General features: G+C 37.9%; 1 protein-coding gene across 1 annotated transcript; it reads right to left on the reverse strand.

The window, feature by feature from the left end:
* Nucleotides 1-3,042: 3,042 nt before the first annotated feature.
* On the reverse strand, nucleotides 3,043-20,460 carry Slc7a13 (solute carrier family 7 member 13). The gene is made up of 4 exons (XM_006983286.4): nucleotides 19,611-20,460; nucleotides 15,567-15,698; nucleotides 7,086-7,447; nucleotides 3,043-3,837 (listed from the first exon to the last, which is right to left on the reverse strand). Exons 1-4 carry the CDS (start codon nucleotides 20,299-20,301, stop codon nucleotides 3,589-3,591), a joined length of 1,434 nt encoding a protein of 477 aa, XP_006983348.2. The 5' UTR covers nucleotides 20,302-20,460; the 3' UTR covers nucleotides 3,043-3,588.
* Between the last annotated feature and the right edge of the window lie 315 nt (nucleotides 20,461-20,775).

The raw sequence follows: 20,775 nt of genomic DNA on the forward strand, positions 1-20,775 counted from the left end.
TTCAACAGTTTTTCTGAAGTGAGAGGAGCTACAATATTAATTCCTTCAAAGCCATAGCTCTAAGATTCAGCCTTCAGCTTAAAATATTTAAATAGAACTTTTCTACTTCTTTCCAGAGGGCTTCCCACAAATTAGTAATTGCTTTATGTCATTTCCCTTACACTGACCTGAAGAAACTTTCTGCTAAATAATCATAAAAAAATCACAGTTTCCAGCTACTGCTTGTTTTTAACAAAATATAATTGTATGAATTTTCCCCTTCTCTTTCCTCCTTTTGACCCCTTCAATGTGCCCCCATTGAAATCATGACCCCTCTTTCTTTACAGATAGAAAGGAAGGAAGGAGGGAAGGAAGGAAGGAAGGAAGGAAGGAAGGAAGGAAGGAAGGAAAGAAGGAAGGAAGGAAGGAGGGAGGGAAGGAAAGAAGGAAGGAAGGAAGGAGGGAGGGAAGCAAAGAAGGAAGGAAGGAGGGAAGCAAAGAAGGAAGGAAGATAGATGTGCCTGAATATATAAATACAACCTAATCTGTCTCTTTATTGTTACTGGTACATATTTGATTTCAGAACTGAGTACTTGGTATTAGATAATCAATTGGGGGGGGTGTCATCATAGGGAAAACTATTTCTTTGGTGCTTAGTCTTCTGTATTTCCTTGTGTAGGAATTGGACCCCATGAGATTTTCTTCTTCTAGTTTGTCTATTGGGGTTGTACTTGTTCAGGTCTTATGTAGGCAGCCATGTTATTGAGCTATCATAGGTGAAGCTTCCCTGCCATTTCTAGGAAACAAGATCTCTTTTTTCTTTTTTATTTATTTATTTAATTTTATAATTTATTTTAATTTTACATATCAAACACAGATTCCCTTGTTCTTCCCCCCCCCCCCCCCCCGCATTCCCCCCAACCCACCCCCCATTCCCACCTCCTCCAGGGGAAAGACTCCCCTGAGGATTGAGTTCAACCTGGTAGATTCAGTCCAGGCAGGTCCAGTCCCCTCCTCCCAGGCTGAGCCAAGTGTCCCTCTATAAGCCCCAGGTTCCAAACAGCCAGCTCATGCACTGAGCACAGGACCTGGTCCCACTGCCTGGATGCCTCCCAAACAGATCAAGCTAATCAACTGTCTCACTTATCCAGAGGGCCTGATCCAGTTGGGGAGACAAGATCTCTTAACTGTTGGGCTCTGCTTTGTAACCTACAACATCTACAAAACTTGCCATTCAGTCTTTTAAAAACCCCAAAAGGAGAATGGGCTTTGAGGACAAGAATGACGTCAGAAAGTATGCAAGCCAGGATTTTTTAGTGAAAAACATTTTGAGTGTTTCCTGTGAGCAAAAGAAAATATTATCTTTCAACACTATGTTTTTCCTTTAAAAATACAGAAGTGTTGTGATAAGATTAGAATCAGCAGTCAATGAAATTCTGGGTGGAATTCTGCTTGTGCTCAGTAAGAGCCTTGAGACTCAGAAAGGAAAGAGAATTACAGAAGCCACTGGCTTTTATGAAGAACACCTTGTCCTGGTACATTTCCTTTGTTTTAATGAGTTCTGTTTATGGCAAGACACTGAATGTGTATTACATAAATTGAAATTTGATGCTAGATAAGTATGCAATATTATTAGATAAAATTCCAGACAAGGTGAGAGACTCTAACCTTAATCCAATTCAAAGAGCTTTCCTACAAGGGGCTCCAGGAACTTCCCATGATGCAACAGACCACTTTATGAGCAGGAACACAGCACAGTGTTCCGTGGAAAGTTTATGTTCTAGCATTTTCCCTACTATCTTAAATTGTTGTGTTGTCTACAGCACTCATTTGGATTCTATGCCTGTTACTTTTAGCAATTTACAATAACAAATGGTCACTAATACTCTTGACACTTGTGACTTCACATATCCATCCACTTTACACATTCATTTAGTAAACATTTGTTTTATATTTATTTACTGTTCATGTGTTTTTTTCAATTTTATAGAACATTTTTTAAAATTTGTACATGTCTCCAATTTACATACCCACCTTAGGTTGAATCATGGCTGTTACTAGTATGGTTATTTAAAAAAAATAAAATAATGTAGGGGCTTTATTTTAATATAATATTTGGCATTTACAATGTGTCAATCACTAACATTTTTCATTTTCAGTCTATTATTTCATTTAATTCTCATTTTAAGAAAACCTACTCATAGCTAGGTTTATGACTGTCTTCTCAGATCTTGGGACCCTGAGGCCAAAGTACTCTAAGTATAAGGACAGCCTAGGGTCCATGGTGAGACCCAGTCAAAAAAGAAAGAAACAAACACAACTCAGGGTATAAAGTCCAACTTACAGATGATTAACAGTTTTAAAGAGAATGGTTACTATCTTTCTTCACTATTGTGGTTTGAATGTGAAATAGCCCTCACGGGTTCAGATGTCTGAAAACTTGATTCACAGCTGGTAGTGCTGTTTGACATCCTCGTGGAACCTTCAAAAGGTAGAGTCTTGCTGGCTGAAGTGAGTTGCTAGGGACCAGCTTTGAGGCTTTGTGGCATGATCTGGCTTCTGTTCACTGTCTGCTTCCCGGACAGAAGAAAGTGACAGCCAGCATCTTGTTCCTGCCACCGTGCCTTGCTGACCAAATGAGGCACACCCTTCTGTCACTGTAATGAAAATAGACCCTTCTTCCTTTCAACTACACGTGTCAGGGTATTTTATCACAACAGTAGGAAAGGTAACTAACATAGTCCCTAAGAACACTTTATTTGGCCACCTTGACTAGTTAAAGCGCTTTGGGTTTGAAGGATAAACAAAAAATCTTGGGAAATGTGTCTGTACTTGTTTTTCTGTGGCTGTGATAAAACACTGATCAAAATCGCCTTGGAGAAGAAAGAGGTTTATCTTAATTTGCCCATCATTGAGGAGCCCATCATTGAGGAGGTAAGGCAGGAACAGAGGCAGAGGCTCTGGCTGCCAGTTCAGGACTAGGGAGGCCGAGACAATAGGAGTGCTGTGCGGACTTCACGCCAGCATGGGCTACAAAGTGAGAACAGTCGCAAAAAAATAACACTGAACGAATTTTTCTTTACTTTCAACCACTAACTTTTATTATAAGAACACATTCAGTAGAAAATGGGTGAGATAAACAGACAGAAGAACAAGAAAGACATCATTAATATGTGAAGCTACACAAACTAGGAATTTTATTTTTTGTTAAAACAGGGGTTTCATTATAGGTAACACTTTCTTCTCTATTTTTCTCTTTTTTAAAAAATGTGCATGGGTGTTTTGCCTACATGTATGTCTGTACACCATATGGATACAGTGCCTGCAAAATCCAGAAGAGGGCATTGGATCCCCTGTGACTGAAGTTACAGATAGTTGTGAACTTCCATTTGGGGTCTGGGAATTGAATCCAAGTCCTCTGGAAAAGCAGCTGGTGTCCTTAACAGCAGAGCCTTCTCCCCAACCCCTTTCTTTTCCATTTTAAAGCCAGAAATTTCCTGGGTACTTTTGTATGAACCATTTCAGTTTCAAGAGTTGCCACTATTACTATTCTAGCCTACACTTAACCTTTATCTGGAACATGGTGTGGTTATAAAAGGTTATTACTTTTCAATTTCCTGACATTTGCTCATCAGACACATCAGGGATGCAAATATTAAACAGTAATTGCAGATAGCAGGTCAGCTTCTCAAACCAAACCAACTTCACTTTAAAGTGTATCAATGGCACGTAAAACAGCAGTCCACTGAGTAGGAAGAGGAGCACATAGATGTAATGCATCTTTGGAGACTTGACAAGGGGAATCAAGACCAAGCACAGGCTGATGGCCATTGGTATGAATACAAATGGTAAAAACACCTGAAAAGATAAAATTAAAGTGATTAGATATGTAAATTCACATGTGATAGCTGAACGTTCATGTAAGTAAAAATAATGTGACATTGATAAAAAAACAGGCTAAGCAAGCTTTTGAGCTAGATCAATATGCTCAGGACTCATAATGCCACAATAAAAGGAAATGCTGGAGACTGTCATCAGAGAATGTTGGTTGAAGGGGATGAGAATCTAGCTTTGATTCTTCATGAGATGGTCATAATAAGATTATGCTAATTGTTATGACCACCTGCAGGCATGAACTTATTCAGAAAGAGTTTCTAAGACTGCTGGGGGTCCTGGCAATCTTCCATAGAACATATTTCACATCAGTAAGCAAGTCAAGAGAAAACTATTTTTCCCTCTGTTAATCAAGTTAATATCAACAGTTATATATCAGTATTATATGAGTCTCACAGATTAAGAAAGGAATATATTAAGACAAAAAATATTTTGTCTGAAACAATTCTATTGTTGTTTTGACCAAAACAGAATAAGAATTCATCCTTGGTACCTGGATTTTGTTAGAAATGTAAATATTCCACACTTAATATTGCTACATTATCCTTGTTTTTTTTGTTTGATTGTTTGTTTGTTTCTGTTGAGAGTACCACTAAGTAGCTCAGTCTGACCTTGAACTCATCATTTTCTTGCCTCCACCTCCCCAAAGCCTCTAAATTAACTTAAATTATAGGTCTATACCACTTGGCTCTAGATAATCAATTTTGAGATGTCTATAGAAGACATAAATCTATACTCTAATTGTATAGTCAAGCTGGTTGAAATTATGGAAGTTTTTCATGAGAGGGTCATTCATTTGAGTCTTAAATAACAGTCTCTTCTTAATTGTTTAAATGCCCTTTGTTGGGGAATATTATTTTAAGGTGTGTTACCTTTGTTTATGTTGCATTTGTTTAACTCTGTAAATCTGTGTTACTGTGCCTGTCTAAAACACCTGATGGTCTAATAAAGAGCTGAATGGCCACTAGCAAGGCAGGAGATGGCAAGCAGAGAGAATATATAGAAGGAGAAATCTGGGAGGAAAAAAGTAGCCAGAGAAAGCAAAGGATAAAAGGGGCCAGCCACCCAGCTACACAGCAAGCCACGGAGTAAGAAATAAAGAAAGGTATACAGGAATGGAGAAGGAAAAGCCCAGAGGCCAAAGACAGACAGGTTAATTTAAAGTTAAGAAAAGCTGGCAAGAAACAAGCCAAGATAAAGCTGGACATTTATAATTAAGAATAAACCTCTGTGTGTGATTTATTTGGGAGCTGGGTGGTGCCCCCCTAAAAAAACAACAACAAAAACAGCCCTTAAGAAAGATAACCTCATATCTCACAGCTCAGACGTTCATCAAATAATTGAGTGAAAGATATTAACACTCCTGAGGGAAGACAAAAAATACTTAACCATTTGTGCTTAAGGTTGCCCTTGCCTTCCTTTTTGAGCAAATGTAAGTCGAATATAGTATGACAATAGCTGATAAGTTATACCCTGGATTTTTGTATGCCTTTGCTGATATAATCCACCTAAGATTCTTAGGAGCAAGTATTGACTGTGTCCACTGTACGTCCAAAAGAACTGAGGGTTGGTGGTGAAATAACAAGGGGAAGCTTAGAAAAGGTGATAGGCAACTAAACCTGAGCCCAAACTATACTGATTACCTTGTGTTGCTTGGTGTACCAACAATTAATACTTCCCTTCAATTTACCTGGTCAGTGATACAACCATGAGTCAGAAAACAGCAAAGAAGTAAATGATTTTTCAAAGATACAGATGTAAATTAGAAAGAGAGGACGACTCAAGGAGGTGATCCTAGGGAGCTCATTGACATCAACCATACACTAGACACATCGGGGGGCTTCTCTAGTCACCCTCTGGGTGACACTGCCAGTGCACCAGTTAGCATTCACTAAGTATCCAGATAGATGACAACTTGTCTAAAACTGGGGGCCAAGTTGTAGTGGATAGCTGTTCCAGCTTTGACCTGGAAGTACTACCCCCACTGAGGCTTCCAGTAACTGTCACGCCTATGAGGTGGGGCTGAGAGAGGACTCCCTAAAACCCGAGATCCTGAATGCTGGATGCTGGAAGTAGATCAAGCACAGTTCTCTAGAGAACACTGCTGGACTCTACTACACCTTTCCAAGATCCTGTACCTATCCCTTTACTTGGAAGTTACCCCACAAAATAAACCTCCCTTTCAACTACATGGAGTTGCCTTAATACTTCCACCAATACCAAATCTCATGCATTTCTGTACTCAGAGAAGAGAACCTAGGAAGGCACTTGAAATATCGTCCCATGAGTTCTCAAATATCCAAGAGTTGTTAGATGACAGCTGAATGGAAGAAGTAGAAGCAAAGAGTGAAAAGAAAAGATAGTGATAAATCAACAGCATAGATGATGAGGACTGATGGTGATTATTTCCCTTCTCCCTAGGCTCTTATATTTTATGCTGAGAGTCAAACACTCCACAGAGACTGAGATCTGACTCTTGGCTTCATTCTGTGCTGTAGGAGCTTAGACAAGTAATGTTCCTTTCTCTAATATGCACATAATGGGAAGGGTAACTTTTGTACTACAGGTGATCCTGTATTTGGACAGGCTACTAGCCAATCAAGACTATTCCATTATCCACATAGGTTCTCTCCCCTGATAATATCCTCATGTTGCCAAGTTTTTGCTTATTATCTTTCCTGTTATGAAATAATGATCTCCTTTTACATGACATATTTCTCCACTTGACTAGCAGCAAGTTTACATAAAAATAATATAGTATTTGATAATAAAAAATAATAAAGTTGAAAGGTAGGAATCTTTGAAGATCAAAGTAAGTTGATATTTCAGAACAGTAAATACATTCATGACTTGGCTTGACTTTCTGTCAATCATTTGCTAAATCTGCCCTTACTGTAGAAGATACTAAGTGTATAAATAGCTATGTAAGTAAACCAAGTGACCTTAGGTCAAATTACTCCCAATGATCTGTTTCACCATCCGAAAATATCTGCCTTTCTCACTAACAAATCCTTAGATTGAACCTAAGAGAGTTTTTTATTGAGTAAAACCTATTCACCATGAACAGAATGAAAATGAAGACCAGATTGCTTGTATTTTTTCTCAGTTTGCTGAGTAGTAACACTTCTGCTTAGAGATCTTCTGAATATACTCCTCAAATACAGTCATATACCTTATTTCACATAGAACAAATTTACCCAGCCCACATTTACCTTATAAGGTCTGTGTAGATTGGGCTCCTGGTACCTCAATTTCAGGATTCCCATCATGGTTAACATAGTCCAAATGGAAGCAACAAAATAGAGATAATTTATCAGTTCAATTAAATTTGTTAAGATGATTGCAATGGATCCCATACTGACATTTAGAAGCACAGCTATGAAGGGGGATGAGTGAACATTAAGGGTACTAAATATCAAGGGCAGCTGGCCATGCTCGCCTGCAGTATATACCATTCTCGATGTCTCAAGTATATCAATCAAAAGGTTGCTAAACAATGAGGCAGAAATAGCAAAGGGAACAGTCCATGTTAATTGGGGGATGACTCTGTCAGTCCATGTAAGAGCCACAGCATCTACAGAGGAAAAATAAATACAAAAAGAAGTGTGTTAAAAAGAGAGTGAGAGAGAATCTAATGATAACCTTTATACAATAATATTTCACAGATAAAGCATAAATTCTAAAAAAAAAATCTATGAAGGGAATTTAACTTTGTATTTCCTTTTTTATATTTAGATAGTATCTTAGAATTGTGCCCATTTCAGTTCATCACCCAGCATCATGAATGGTTGATTTTTTGTCTTCCTCAAAGACCAGGAACTTTATGAGGGCAAAGACCCGTTGTATCTCTTCTATAACATCAGTAATTTACTCCCTGACAGACACTGTAATACTGAGTTTTCAATAAATACTTGAGAAATGCATTAATTGTGTTGAGTGAATAACAAATGCATGCATAAGAACTAAAACTAGCTACAATGCTGATAGACTGAGCCAGTGTCAGAAAAGCAAAACACACTACTGACAGAGTATAAGACTCACCCAAAGCATAGCACAGTGTAAAATGCAAAAAGTGAACATAAACTACACCCAGATGAAAAATATTTCTGATGCTTGAGACTTTTCTAAGCTATAGGCCAATGGTTCTCAGCTAGAAGTGACTTTGCTCTTCAGGGGTCACGTGGCAATGTCTGGAGAATTATCTGATTTCCCGTAACTGGAGAGATTAGAGTCTGCGGTTGGCATCCTAGTGGATAGCAGCCGCAGATGCTGATAATCATTTCGTGATGCTCAGGACAGTTTCAGTGAACTGCATGATGCAGGACTTGGACTATAGCTCAATGGCAAAGTACTTGCCTATTGTATGTGAGGTTGAGTTCAATACTGAGCACTCCAAAACAAAGTGGTCCAAAGTGTTTATGGTGTTGAAATTCAGAAACCTTGCGTTAAAGAATGCATTAGAGCATATTTTAGAGTTGTTATTTGTATTTTAAGGCCAAAAAGACATTATGAACATTAACTCAATATGTCAGTCAATATAAAAAATACAAATAGACAGAATCCAAGGGGACTTGGAGGAGGGAAATGAAGGAGCAGACATGATCAAAATAACATTGCATACATGTACAAAAATCTCAAATAATAAAACATATTGTTTAAAGGAATCACCAGTAGACAAAAATATCCATCATCTTTTGAGTCCAATTTGTACTATGAAAATATATGGTAAGACAAATCATTTCACCCCTAAGTTCTGTTTTCAGTGATGTGAGCAGAGCAGAGCTTAATGTCCCTTGGAGGTAGATGTCCTCTGAGCTCATGAACTTGTCCACAGGTAGCTAGTTTCCAGATGAGTCACCAATACATCAGCATTCTGATGTATAACATAAGACTCTTCAAATATAACTGAATTAAAATATTATCAACAGTTCTTGTCCCTAAGATCTTATTTTTTTTTAAGACGGGGTTTTCTCTGTCTAGCCCTTGCTGTCCTGGAACTGGCTCTATAAACCAGGCTGACCTCAAACTCAAAGAACTGCCTGCCTCTGCCTCCCATGTGCTAGGTTTAAAGGCATATGCCCCCATGCCCAGCAAGATCTTAATTCCTAACCAATGTTTGTTAGTTTAGAAACTAGATTTTCTGTATAGCCGAGGCTGGTTTCAAACATACAGTCCTCTTGTTTTGGTTTCTAAATGCTGGAATTACAGACATGTGGTACCATGCCCAGCTAATAACCCATTTTAAATAGCCCTACCTGTCACATGACCTTTCTTTTGAGTGTTATTCTACAACAGTGGGTGGTACTTAAAAATATCCCATTGCAGTTCTTAGTTATTCCAAATAAGGTCTTGTTGTTGGACACCCACACCTCCACACACTGCACATTTTCAGATATGTTTTGAAATACTTCCTTCCGGTACTGCACAGGAAATCTTCAATTTCTCGGTGGACATTCTATAATCATGATTCCAGAGGAAGACCATGCAGCTCTGCTCACAGAGTCTCAAAAATTAAATGTACTATTTCTGCACGATCTTAAGTTCTATTCTACAAGTGGTTTTTGTCTCCTTTTTTCCTCCTTTTTATGTTTTTTTTATTTAAAGTTTTACTATATATTTACAGTTATATATATATATATATATATATATATATATATATATATATATATATATATACACACATACATACACACATATATGTTTTTTTTTAAAGTAAAATGAAGCCGGGCGGTGGTAGTGCACACCTTTAATTCCAGCACTCGGGAGGCAGAGCCAGGTGGATCTCTGTGAGTTCAAGGCCAGCCTGGTCTACAGAGCGAGATCCAGGAAAGGCACAAAGCTACACAGAGAAACCCTGTCTTGAAAAAAACAAAAACAAAAACAAAAACAAAAAGGTAAAATGAACAACACTGAAGCCTACAAAGTCAAAAAGTCCCTCCCCTCACCAAGTTTTCATTCATGTGTTCCAAATGTAAATGCTGCTAACATCTGTCTGATTCCCTTTTCAGAGTTTCTCTATAATTACCCAGATCAGTCTGTGAGGATTATATGCTTGAATTCTGTGTGTGCACATGTGTGGGTGTGGAGGTGATTGTGTGATTGAATGCTTATGTTTGCTTTTGCTCACTTTCCAGTGTATCATGGTCATATTAGTACACATACATACATATAATTATCTTAGTTACTTCTTAGTACTCTGTTATATAACCATAAATTATCTCCTTTTCTACATTAATAGATTTCTTGGCTGTTTTCAATTTCTTATTAATGGAAATGTGCTTTAAAGCTGAACTTCCTGTGATAGGAAGGCTGAAGAGTGGGTCAATTTCCAAGCCAGCCTGGGCTATATAGCAAGATTATATATGCCCCTCAAAAGAAAAATGTACTTTAGTAAAAAAAGACTCATAAAAAAATGTGAAATAATTTAATGCATGATATCCCTCCCTGACCATAACAAGAAATTATTTTAAGATGTCAAAAATTGCTCATGCAAATTCTTCCTTTCTTTTTGTTTATTTATTTATTTATTTATTTTTTAAATTTTGAGACAGGATCTCACCAGGTAGCTCTCTCTGGCTGGTCTGGAACTACCCCTGTAGATCAGCCATGCCTGGCTTCCGTGCCTCCCATTCTTGATTGTTCTACACTTCTCTTCAGAGTGCATTCTTAGAAGCAGGATTTATGAGCATGTAATTCTATTTTTTCTAAATTTTGATTTTATTTGTGTATTCCTATTGTGTGTGTTGGAGAGAGAGAGAGAAAAGTCGGTCAGAAGACAACTTTGAGTTCAAGAGTCAGCTCTCTTCTCCAGTGGTGGGTTCCAAGGATCCCGCTCAGGTCACCAAGGTGTCACAGCAAGTACTATACCCACTGAGCATCTCACTGGCCCATAAGCACGCATGTTCTTAAATATGAGAAATACTGCAAAAGTTATCATCCACAAATGATTATATCAATTTATGAGTAACTAATTCGAAAATTTCCACTTACAGTTCAAATTTCTTAATGCAGCTAGGTAATTGAGACAAACTTCCTGTAGGCTGTCTGAATAAGGAAACTTTCTTAACATCTGTTTCCACATCACTTCTTAACAATTTAGATTATCTTGCCCTATGTTCATATCCCCTATCTTAAGCGTGGCTCAGAAACCTCTAGAATACCATGTGAGCACACCGTGAAAACCCTTTCAGCAGGGCTTCTAGAACTCTGGTCTTTAGATTGAAAATGTTGGCGCTAGGAATCCTTACCACACTGTTTCCACCCTCCAATTCTAAATACCCTTCTTTTCTCATGTATACAACTTTCGCAAGGAAGACTTTTTTTTATTAGTTGTTTGGGTGTTTTGTTTTGTTTTGAGACAGGGTCTCTCTCTATGTAGCCCTGGTTGTCCTGCAACTTGCTATGTTGATTGTAGACCACACAGACCTCCCTCCAACTCACAGAGATCCACCTATTTCTGCCTCAGGGGATGGAATTAAAGGCACCCAGCTTAAGAACTTTTTTTTAAGAGAACAATAACTGTTGTTGGAATTTATTAGCAAAAAGTTGGAAGCAGGACAGAGTTCTGACATCTACAAATTAAATACATTACATGTGACTACCTGTACTCTTTTCTATATAAACCACAAAAACTACTATTATCATAGATTCCAATGTGCCTCAAAATAAATGTAACATCAGTTCACATCATATTATAAAAATCCACATTCTTTTGGAAAACTTTCACATATTTGTATATGCTTGATTGATTTCTATATGAAAACATGACTCCCACCCTTCCTAACTTATTAGGAGCTTATCTCTTGTTCGTAACTATCTCTGTAGTTATATAAATCATGTACTCCATAAGGCGCACACACAAAAAAAATCACTCACAACCTCATCCCAGCTGAGTATCATTTTTCATTGGTTCTTCCCTGTGTTACATGAAACTGTAGACCCTTTTTCATCATTACCACATCATAACCACTGTCCTCTTAAGTGACCATCAACAATATGACCTTTAAAAAAAACTCAGAATGGAGCCAGTGTGGAGGTTCTGTAGGGAAATGTGCTTGCTGCCACACCTGAAGACCTGAGTTCCATCCCTGAAACTCACATGGTAGGAGAGAACAAACTCCTGCAAATTGTCCTCTGACCTCCATATGTATAATATGGGCACACTTGCACACACACAAAAAAATATGAATAAATGTAATTTAAACATTTTTAAAGAAGAACCCAGAATAGTCTATTATATGGACTTAGCTGAGTTATTTATTTCAAACATATTGGATATTTTGGTGATCTTTAATTTTGTGCTACCATGATTGATGATAGCCTTTCATATATATATATATATATATATATATATATATATATATATATATATATATATATTTCTGATTATTTTCTCAACTTGAATTTCTAATGTGGTAAAAGTATAAGGTAATAATTCTGATTTTAAATCAAGTCTGAAGATTATAAGCCTGAAAAAGGCAGTGATAAAAACAAATTATAGCTGGATGGTGATGGTGCATGCCTTTAATCCCAGCACCACCTGGCAGAGCCAGGAGGATCTCTGTAAGTTCGGGGCCAGCCTAGGCTATAAAGCAAGATCCAGGACAGGCACCAAAACTACACAGAGAAACCCTGTCTCGAAAAACCAAAAAAAAAAAAAACTTACAAATAACAGTTAGATGATATAGATATGATAGAATGAAAGGGTAGATTATTGAATCTACTTTTAAAGAGCAACTTGTTTAAAATGTTTTACATTGCTATGGATTTTAGTTTATTGATACAAGTTTAAACTTAATTTTCTTATACTGTATATATATTTCTATTCTTGTTTGAGGTATTATGTTTATGTAACTCATTTAGACGGTAATGGATAATTAAGAAGTATAGATTAACAATTAGTCTTCTATGATAGTCAAACTTATAGCCATGTTAGTTAAGTTTTCTAGGTATACATAGATATAATTCAATTAGGTAGGTAATCTTCAAATACTTCAAAGAACTACAGAATATGGCATGTAAAATGTTTTAAAAGTTTAGACTTTCTGGACAATGAGACATGTCTGCTTCTGGCAGCACCAATTTACTTCAGAGAGGAGGATGGGCATTGAAGACACTCCATATGGAGTCTTGACTGGACATGCAGGACCCATAGGAAGGTGACCACTGAACTTTGCTTAGCAAAATGGTCCTTCAGGTTCCTGCTCCACAGAGGAAACTGCCAGACATTCTACAGAGGGAAGTGACTGAGAGACTCTAGTCCTGTGGGCTGAAGACAGATGCCCTAACTTTACAAAAGAACGTTAGGTGACTATCCAGGCTGCCAGCTGTCTTGTCTACTCTTGCAAGACTCCCAAAAGTTGCTTGCATCCTTCTCCCCTTTCTCAGGTAATATTATATCCTTCTGGGGTCTTTGATGTAGCTGAAGACTAGATAGTTATAATTTCCTTAGTTTTGATAAAAGATAAGTTAGATATGAAACCTTAGACTCACAAATATAGTATAGATAGGATATCTTCTTTTTTTTTTTTTTTTTTTTTTTTTTTTGGTTTTTCAAGACAGGGTTTCTTTGTGTAGCTTTGCGCCTTTCCTGGAGCTCACTTGGTAGACCAGGCTGGCCTCGAACTCACAGAGATCCGCCTGCCTCTGCCTCCCGAGTGCTGGGATTAAAGGTGTGCGCCACCACCGCCCAGCTAGGATATCTTCTTTAATTTTGCCAAATATGTGAAAGTTAAAACCTTCCTTTTTGAAAAAAAGAAAAGGGGAAGTGTTGTGAGATGTTCTGTATGTTGAATGTGTTGCTCTGATTGGTTAATAAATAAAACACTGATTGGGCAGTAGCCAGGCAGGAAGTATAGGTGGGACAAGGACAGAGGATAATTCTGAGAAATGTAAGGCTGAGTCAGAGAGAGATGCTGCCAGCCGCCACCATGAAAAGCAAGAGATAAGGTACCAGTAAGCCACGAGCCACATGGCAACTTATAGACTAATACATATGGGTTAATTTAAGATATAAGAACTAGATAACAAGAAGCCTGCCACAGCCATACAGTTTGTAAGCAATATAAGTCTCTGTGTGTTTAGTCAGTTGGGTCTAAGCAGCTGCAGGACTGGCGGGTGAGAGAGATTTGTTCTGACTATGGGCCAGGCAGGACTGGAGAAAACTCCAGCTACAGTTAGAAGCTTCCTGAGTTTTCCACACAAGCTCAAACTTTTTTGCTTCCTATAAAATTGTTACAATTGTTATGATATGCCAGAGAAGATTTTACAATTCTTTAATAATCAGTATAGCCAAAGCACTGGCAGTAATAATGAATGCCAGCTTTAGTGAACCACAGCCTCAAGGCTCACTGGCCAGTGGCCCTGGCCACAACCATAGCTGACATTTTAAATGAACCCTGACACAGCTGAGGTAGTTAATGATTCAGTGCCTGTATTTTCCCAGGGTTGCATTTGGTTTGTTCCCACAAAGGATTGATTCTATCTCGTCTCTCATGCCAATGATACCTAGACTTTTAATGAATCAACTCTACTGTGGCACACTACCTGGCAGTCTTCTGTGGAGTAGTCATGTTGCAACTGAGGCAATTGAGGGGTTTTTATTCTAAACCTTCCCTGAAATTTGATATCTCCCCAAGTAAACAAATGATCATGTGGAAGAATGGGAATACTGAACACCCCGATTTTACCACTGTACACTGTATACAATATAATAAATTACCATATGATACTTTACAAATATGTATATAAAATAGTTTATAAATATAATTTCAGGTCAGTAAAGAGACTTACCTCCAGTGACTCAAATACTCACCAAAACAAGAAAAGTTTCTCAATATTGCTTAGTGCAAAGCTACTGGGTGGCAGGTTTATCTCAGAAGGTAATCATTTGAAGTGTGACGTTGGTGTGAGAAAACAGCTAGTCTTCCATTTTCCCCTGTTTTTTCACTTTTTCCAAATTTCCTTTTTCCCCTTGTTTCAGATATTCCTCTTTAAATGACTGTTCATTTCTCTTTGAAAATTTCTTGTTCTCCCTTTTGAAAAGGGTCTCTCTAAACTAGATGTCCTCTAGCCTCAGCTTCCCAAGTGCTCTAGCAGACTCTAGATCACAGGCACAAACCATTATCCCTGGCATATTCTTTAATTCTCTATTCTTCAATTTGAGCTTTAATCAAAATCTCAATATATTTAGGATCCTTTGTCAGCATAAAATTTGGAGTTATTTAAGATAAAAAATCTATTTTACATATTAATAATATTATAGTCATCAGCTGACCATTAGTGTTTACTCACTCAGCTGTTAATATCCCTTATTTCAAATTTGCCATTCTTAGTGTCACATAGATTACCAAGAATCAAACATTTACAAGTATTAATAGATATAATTACCAATTATGTGGTGTTACTATGCCTGAGATCATGCAAACAGTAACTAATATTTTGAATCTGTGTCACCCATCTGCACTATATATACCTTTTCCACATTGTCAGAAAATGCATAGCTATGCTTGAAATGAATCTCCCTTCTAAACCAAATCAAACTCTCACCACCCTGTTATTAGCACATCATGAATTGTAAATTGAGTCTCTGTATAGAATAATGACCAGGATGCAGTGATCCTGACTGCCAAAGTGATGCCTAACTGTACTGAAGAACTGTATTTTATTTACTGTCTTGCTATTTGTGTACAAACCTGAAGCGAGAATTTCCCTGGGTGTCAGTTCTGTCAAGTAGGAAATGTTAGCCAGTAAATACACCACAGTTACCAGAGGCAGCGCTGTAAATACGCATTTAGGAATTGTTTTGTTGGGTTTCTTCAGCTCCCCTACAATGCATAAAAGAGCAACATCAGATTTGGGAAAATATTACTTCTTAAACTTATGTTTAAAATTGTACATGTGTCAAGTATTGGACTGCATTCTTTCCATTCATTCTGCTAACACACACACACACACACACACACACACACACACACACAGGCAAACTACTGCACACTGATCTATTTCTATTTCTTAAGGCACTGGAGTTTGAGCTCATGGTGCCTGTTCCATTTGCAACCTTCCCCAATCTCCGTGCTCCTTAAGGAGGAAGTAGGCACTGATTCAAACAGTAGGAATAGAATGTTGAACAGAAACTTCATAAGGTTTAACCTCAATAAGAAGAGCTCCACAATAAGCAATCACATAGACAAAAGTTAAAGTCCTGAGTATGATAAGTGACTATGAAGCAGAAACACATGCTGTAGGAACAGGTCATGTAACAGTTTGATGGACCCTTTTGCTACTTCTGTTTGATTGGTAACCTGGCCTTTTAAAAAACACATCATTCCCCTTCTTGCTAAAGTCCCTGTTTTTTTGTATTAAATGTTGTTTCTTAGCCTCCAACTTGGCCACTGCTTCTCCTTCAAAACCCAACAAAACCATTACCTCTGAGAAAGTAAGAGGATACTCCCTGGCCAGCAAGATCATCTCATTAATATGATCTTAAGGCAAATACTGAAAAAGATTAAAGAGTCAGTTTCCCTCTCTGTTTTTTTTAAATGATTTTTAAATGATTCAACTATCTTTTTATTAAAAAAAAAAAGAAAAGAAAAAAACAAAAAAGCTTGGAGATGTGGCTCACTAATCAAGTATTTGTCTAGCATGGAACTAACTGGTACAAACTGATGAAGCATAAGAAGAATAAAGAGTTAACAGAGATCTAATGTAACTCTGCCTGCCACTTACTGCTTATGGGCTTTGACAACTATGGCTATTGGGGTTGCATATTGTTTAGCTCTATGTTGGAAGTGTCTTAGGCACTGTTCTATTGCTGTGAAGAGATACCATGACCAAGGAAAATCTTATAAAGGAAAGCATTTAATTGAGGGCTTGATCACAGTTTCAGAGGATTTGTCTCTTATCAAGTCAGGGAGCACTGTGGCATACAGACAGGCATGGTGCTGGAGCAACCACCAAAAGCTTTATATCTTGATCCACAGGCAGAGAGAGAGAGAGAGAGAGAGAGAGAGAGAGAGAGAGAGAGAGAGAGAGAGAGAGAGAGAGAGAGAGAGAGATAGAGAGCGCCTGGCATGGGTTTTTGAAACCTCAAAGCCAACCTAGATACACTTTCTCAAACAAGGACACACCTTCTAATCCTTCTAATTCTTTCCACCATTTCCACTCCCTGGTGACTGAGCATTCAAATGTATGAGCCGATGGGGACCATTCTTATTCAACCACCACAGGAAGCAATTATGAGACAATAAATTTCCACTCCCAGTGCCTTTAAAAAATGGTATTGTTGGACTAGATTATATCACATTGGTACAACACTTGCCTAAAATGTGCAAAGACCATATTTGGTGCCCGGCACACACCTGTGCCTCCCCACTCACAGGCTCTTGTTAATGCCTATAGTTATTAGTTCAACCTTTGGGACAAGCAAGAAGGCAACTCTTTAAATTAGCTACACTTTCTCCAGACCTTTTCCTTATTCTTGTTACCTATTGGGTTTGTAGAAAGGTGACAGAGATTAGAATTTAACTTATAAGAGACTTATACAATAAGAGGTTATTATTATGACAGTTTATAATAACATCCAGACAGGTAGTGGATATCCTTGGGCCTTGATAGTGAAAAACAAGTTATTCTGACACCATTTATCAGATGCTGATAAATCACATTTTTGTAAGTAAAAGTGCTATTTAGAAGTCTTAAATTTTATTTAGTAAATTAATTATCACAGCACACATTGAAAGAGTGCCACTTTAAGTCACAAACTTCAGGAGTTCTATCCCAGCCTTCTTGGTTCTTCACTTTTTAGCCTAGTGTATACTAACTTTTTTCTACAACGCTCATCAATATCTTACTTAACTAAGGAAGCACCTCTTTTTTTTTGTTTGTTTGTTTGTTTTGATTTTTTGTTTTTCAAGACAGGGTTTCTCTGTGTAGCTTTGCGCCTTTCCTGAAACTCACTTGGTAGCCCAGGCTGGCCTTGAACTCACAGACATCCGCCTCCTGAGTGCTGGGATTAAAGGCGTGAGCCACCACCGCCCGGCCAGGAAGCACCTCTTTAACTCTGGAACATTTAGCTTTGTGAATAGAGGCCCCTTTTTGGACACAGGAGGATTTATCTTTATGATTCTTTAAGCTTTCTCTGCTTTCTTACTGGATCTACTTCTTCTACCTACTACAAGAAAGTTGACATCATCCAGTCATTCACCCCCAATCCTATGCGCTTCCTCTGTCCACTTGCTTTAACATTCTCATCCATCATCAAGGCCATTAGCCATCAAATGAAAGCAGTCTTATATTCCCGCAGTGCATTACACAAACTCTTTGTGTTTCTGGTTTTTGGTCTTATTTCTCTGTGGCTGGGAAAGTTTTATTCTATTCAAATTGCAAGTCTGTTGTAGTTAGTAACAGTGGAAACTGGTCTTTTCTTCTACTGAACTTACGCAGTAATAACATTGTTTCTTTATGGTCAGTATTAAATACCATATACATTTTTTTTTACAACAAAGAAGTATACTGATCTTAAGACATGATAACCATTTGAAAGATTAAAAGACAAAGCATAGGTAGGAGAAAATACTTGCTATGGTTAGGAAGCAGGGAGAGAATTCATGAAATTAAAGGGAGGTTTTTTTTTTCCCAAGACTCAAGTCCATTCATATTTAACCTAAAAAAAAAAAAAAAAAAAAAGGAGAGCTGGTAAAGTAACATTTAAGTTGGGGGGTGGGGGTAACATAAATGAGTGTGAAGAGACCCTGGTGGTAAGAAGGGAAGAGTACAGAGTTCAAGGATGGAGGTCAATTTTACAAATGAAAAGAGGAGTATGTTATTGAAGGGGAAGGCATTAAATCTTTCCTGGGAGCCATCAAGACAGCTATGATTCTCTTGTGTTTAAAAACCCTAAAAAGCTCAGTAAAAGAGCAAAGCAAAGTCCAGCCCTGATGTTCTTTCTGCTCTGAGATTCTGAGTGAGCAAGGAAGCAATGTTCCACGAGATACCAGCTACAGCAGTCCTTCACTTCCCAAGGTAAGCAAGAGGTCTTGAAACCACAAGGATCCTGTCTGCTTCATGTGTCCAGGAGGGCCAGGCTGAGGGGTGAGGAGACGGAAGCCTTTCAGGCTCCTGTGACCACTGGTACTGGTAATAGTCCTAAACATTTTGTTTTGTTTTGGTTTGGTTTTGGCTTGTGCTAGGAATCAAATTTAGGGCCTCAGGCATTCTAGTTACTACTGAGATATGTCCCCATCCCATCACCCAATTGATTTATTATATGAACATTTAAGAATACATTCATTCATGAAAGCAGAAAATGTTATAATAAATATATGATTCCAAAATAAATAAATAGAAATAGTGAAGAGCCTACAGTGTATCATATCCACTCACAGCACCAACACAGTCTGCTTTTACATCATTCCTGGATCCACAGTTTCACAGGAGAAAATTGTTTCCACAATTTGAGTGTTCATGCATTAACAGAAAGAAAACTACATTAATCAGGAGCCTCATACTTCTGGCCCCAGAGGGGAAAGATGAAAATGAGTTTTTTGTTTGTTTGTTTTCATAGAGGTTTGAAATGGATTGAATGGGAAGAAGAATTAAGAGTAGGTGATTTAGGAAGTCAAAGTGGAAGGTCATTGAATTATTTATTTAATCTATAGTTAATACACAATGAAAGATGTTCATTTCATACATGCAACATAGCAGCCATAGCTTGATTTTTTTCCCAGATTGATAATTACCTGCTACATATGTAAGGCATCCCATGCCTGAAAATGCAAAGTATCCTTGGAAGACAGCTTCTATAATCTGAGAGATCTCCGGAAACTCAGCATCAAAAGCATTCTGAAGCCTTCCCACATTCTCCTTCTTCCCTCTCACCAGCATGAAGGCGCCACTGAGGGAAATGATGCCCAGTATGCCCATCTTCAGCACGGTGCTCACTGTCTGAAGCCATGACAGCTCTTTCACACCACGAGAATTCAGAATTCCCACAATCCACAGCACTGCCAGGGCCAGACATTTCTTTGGTAGTTTGGGGGCAGAACAGCTGGGATAGAAAGGCTGAATGCCATACTCAGCAAGTAGCAGTGCTTGGCTAGCAGCTACTCCTGGGCCCAAAAACAAGGAGGTCCAAAGTCTCAGGAATGCAGTGGGAGAGCCGAAGCATCTCTTGATAAAATAGTAGTGAGCTCCAGTGCATGGGAAGGCTATCCCGATCTCTGTGTAGCAGAGAGCGCTGGTCAAGGACAGCACCGCACAGACAGCCCAAATACACAAGGAGACTCCTACATTCATGCAAGAGTACTCCAGCACCCCCTTGGGGGCCACAAAAATTCCTGCACCAATTATATTAATAATTAGAAAATTTGTCCCCCAGAAATATCCAAGTTGTCTTTTAAGCTGTATTTTCTTCTCTGTATCCATTGTCATCCAGAGAAATTTACATTCACTAAATTACAGTTTGTGAATGTTTCTGCCTATAGGTTCATGGATGCTCTGAAATATAATTGTTCTGCCTTTTTTGTTCCATTTCCATTAAATATGGTCTATTTTCAATAATTAACAAAGTATCTGTGACACATTTAAGTGAAACAAAACAGATTACCTATAAGGGTTTTGTTTGACTTTTCTTTTAATAATTATCAGAATAAGGAATTCAATTGAAAAGGAATTTTAAAGAAACCAGGGTTTGGAAATGGAAATAAAGAGCTTTCTTGTTAAAGCTGAAAAAAAAAAAAACTTGTCTATGTTGGGTACACCACATCCTAGGACAAAAGAAACCATCAAGATTAAGTGGGCAACTTAAAAGTCACAAAGAAAGACATGAAGCAGAAGAAATTTCAAAGCTGAGAAACCACTAAGTTTTTCTGTGGGTATTGTTTGTTTGTCCGTCTGTCTGTTGGT

The sequence above is a fragment of the Peromyscus maniculatus genome, chromosome 2, assembly GCF_049852395.1.
Source record: "Peromyscus maniculatus bairdii isolate BWxNUB_F1_BW_parent chromosome 2, HU_Pman_BW_mat_3.1, whole genome shotgun sequence".
NCBI lineage: Eukaryota > Metazoa > Chordata > Mammalia > Rodentia > Cricetidae > Peromyscus > Peromyscus maniculatus.

Excerpts from the sequence above, each read along its gene's own strand:
- Slc7a13 (XM_006983286.4), bottom strand. The coding sequence starts at position 20,301 with ATGACAATGGATACAGAGAAGAAAATACAGCTTAAAAGACAACTTGGA. Across the intron at positions 15,699-19,610 it reads ATGCCTTACATATGTAGCAG|GGGAGCTGAAGAAACCCAAC; the intron begins GTAATTATCAAT and ends TATGCATTGTAG. Across the intron at positions 7,448-15,566 it reads CAGGGAAATTCTCGCTTCAG|ATGCTGTGGCTCTTACATGG; the intron begins GTTTGTACACAA and ends TTTCCTCTGTAG.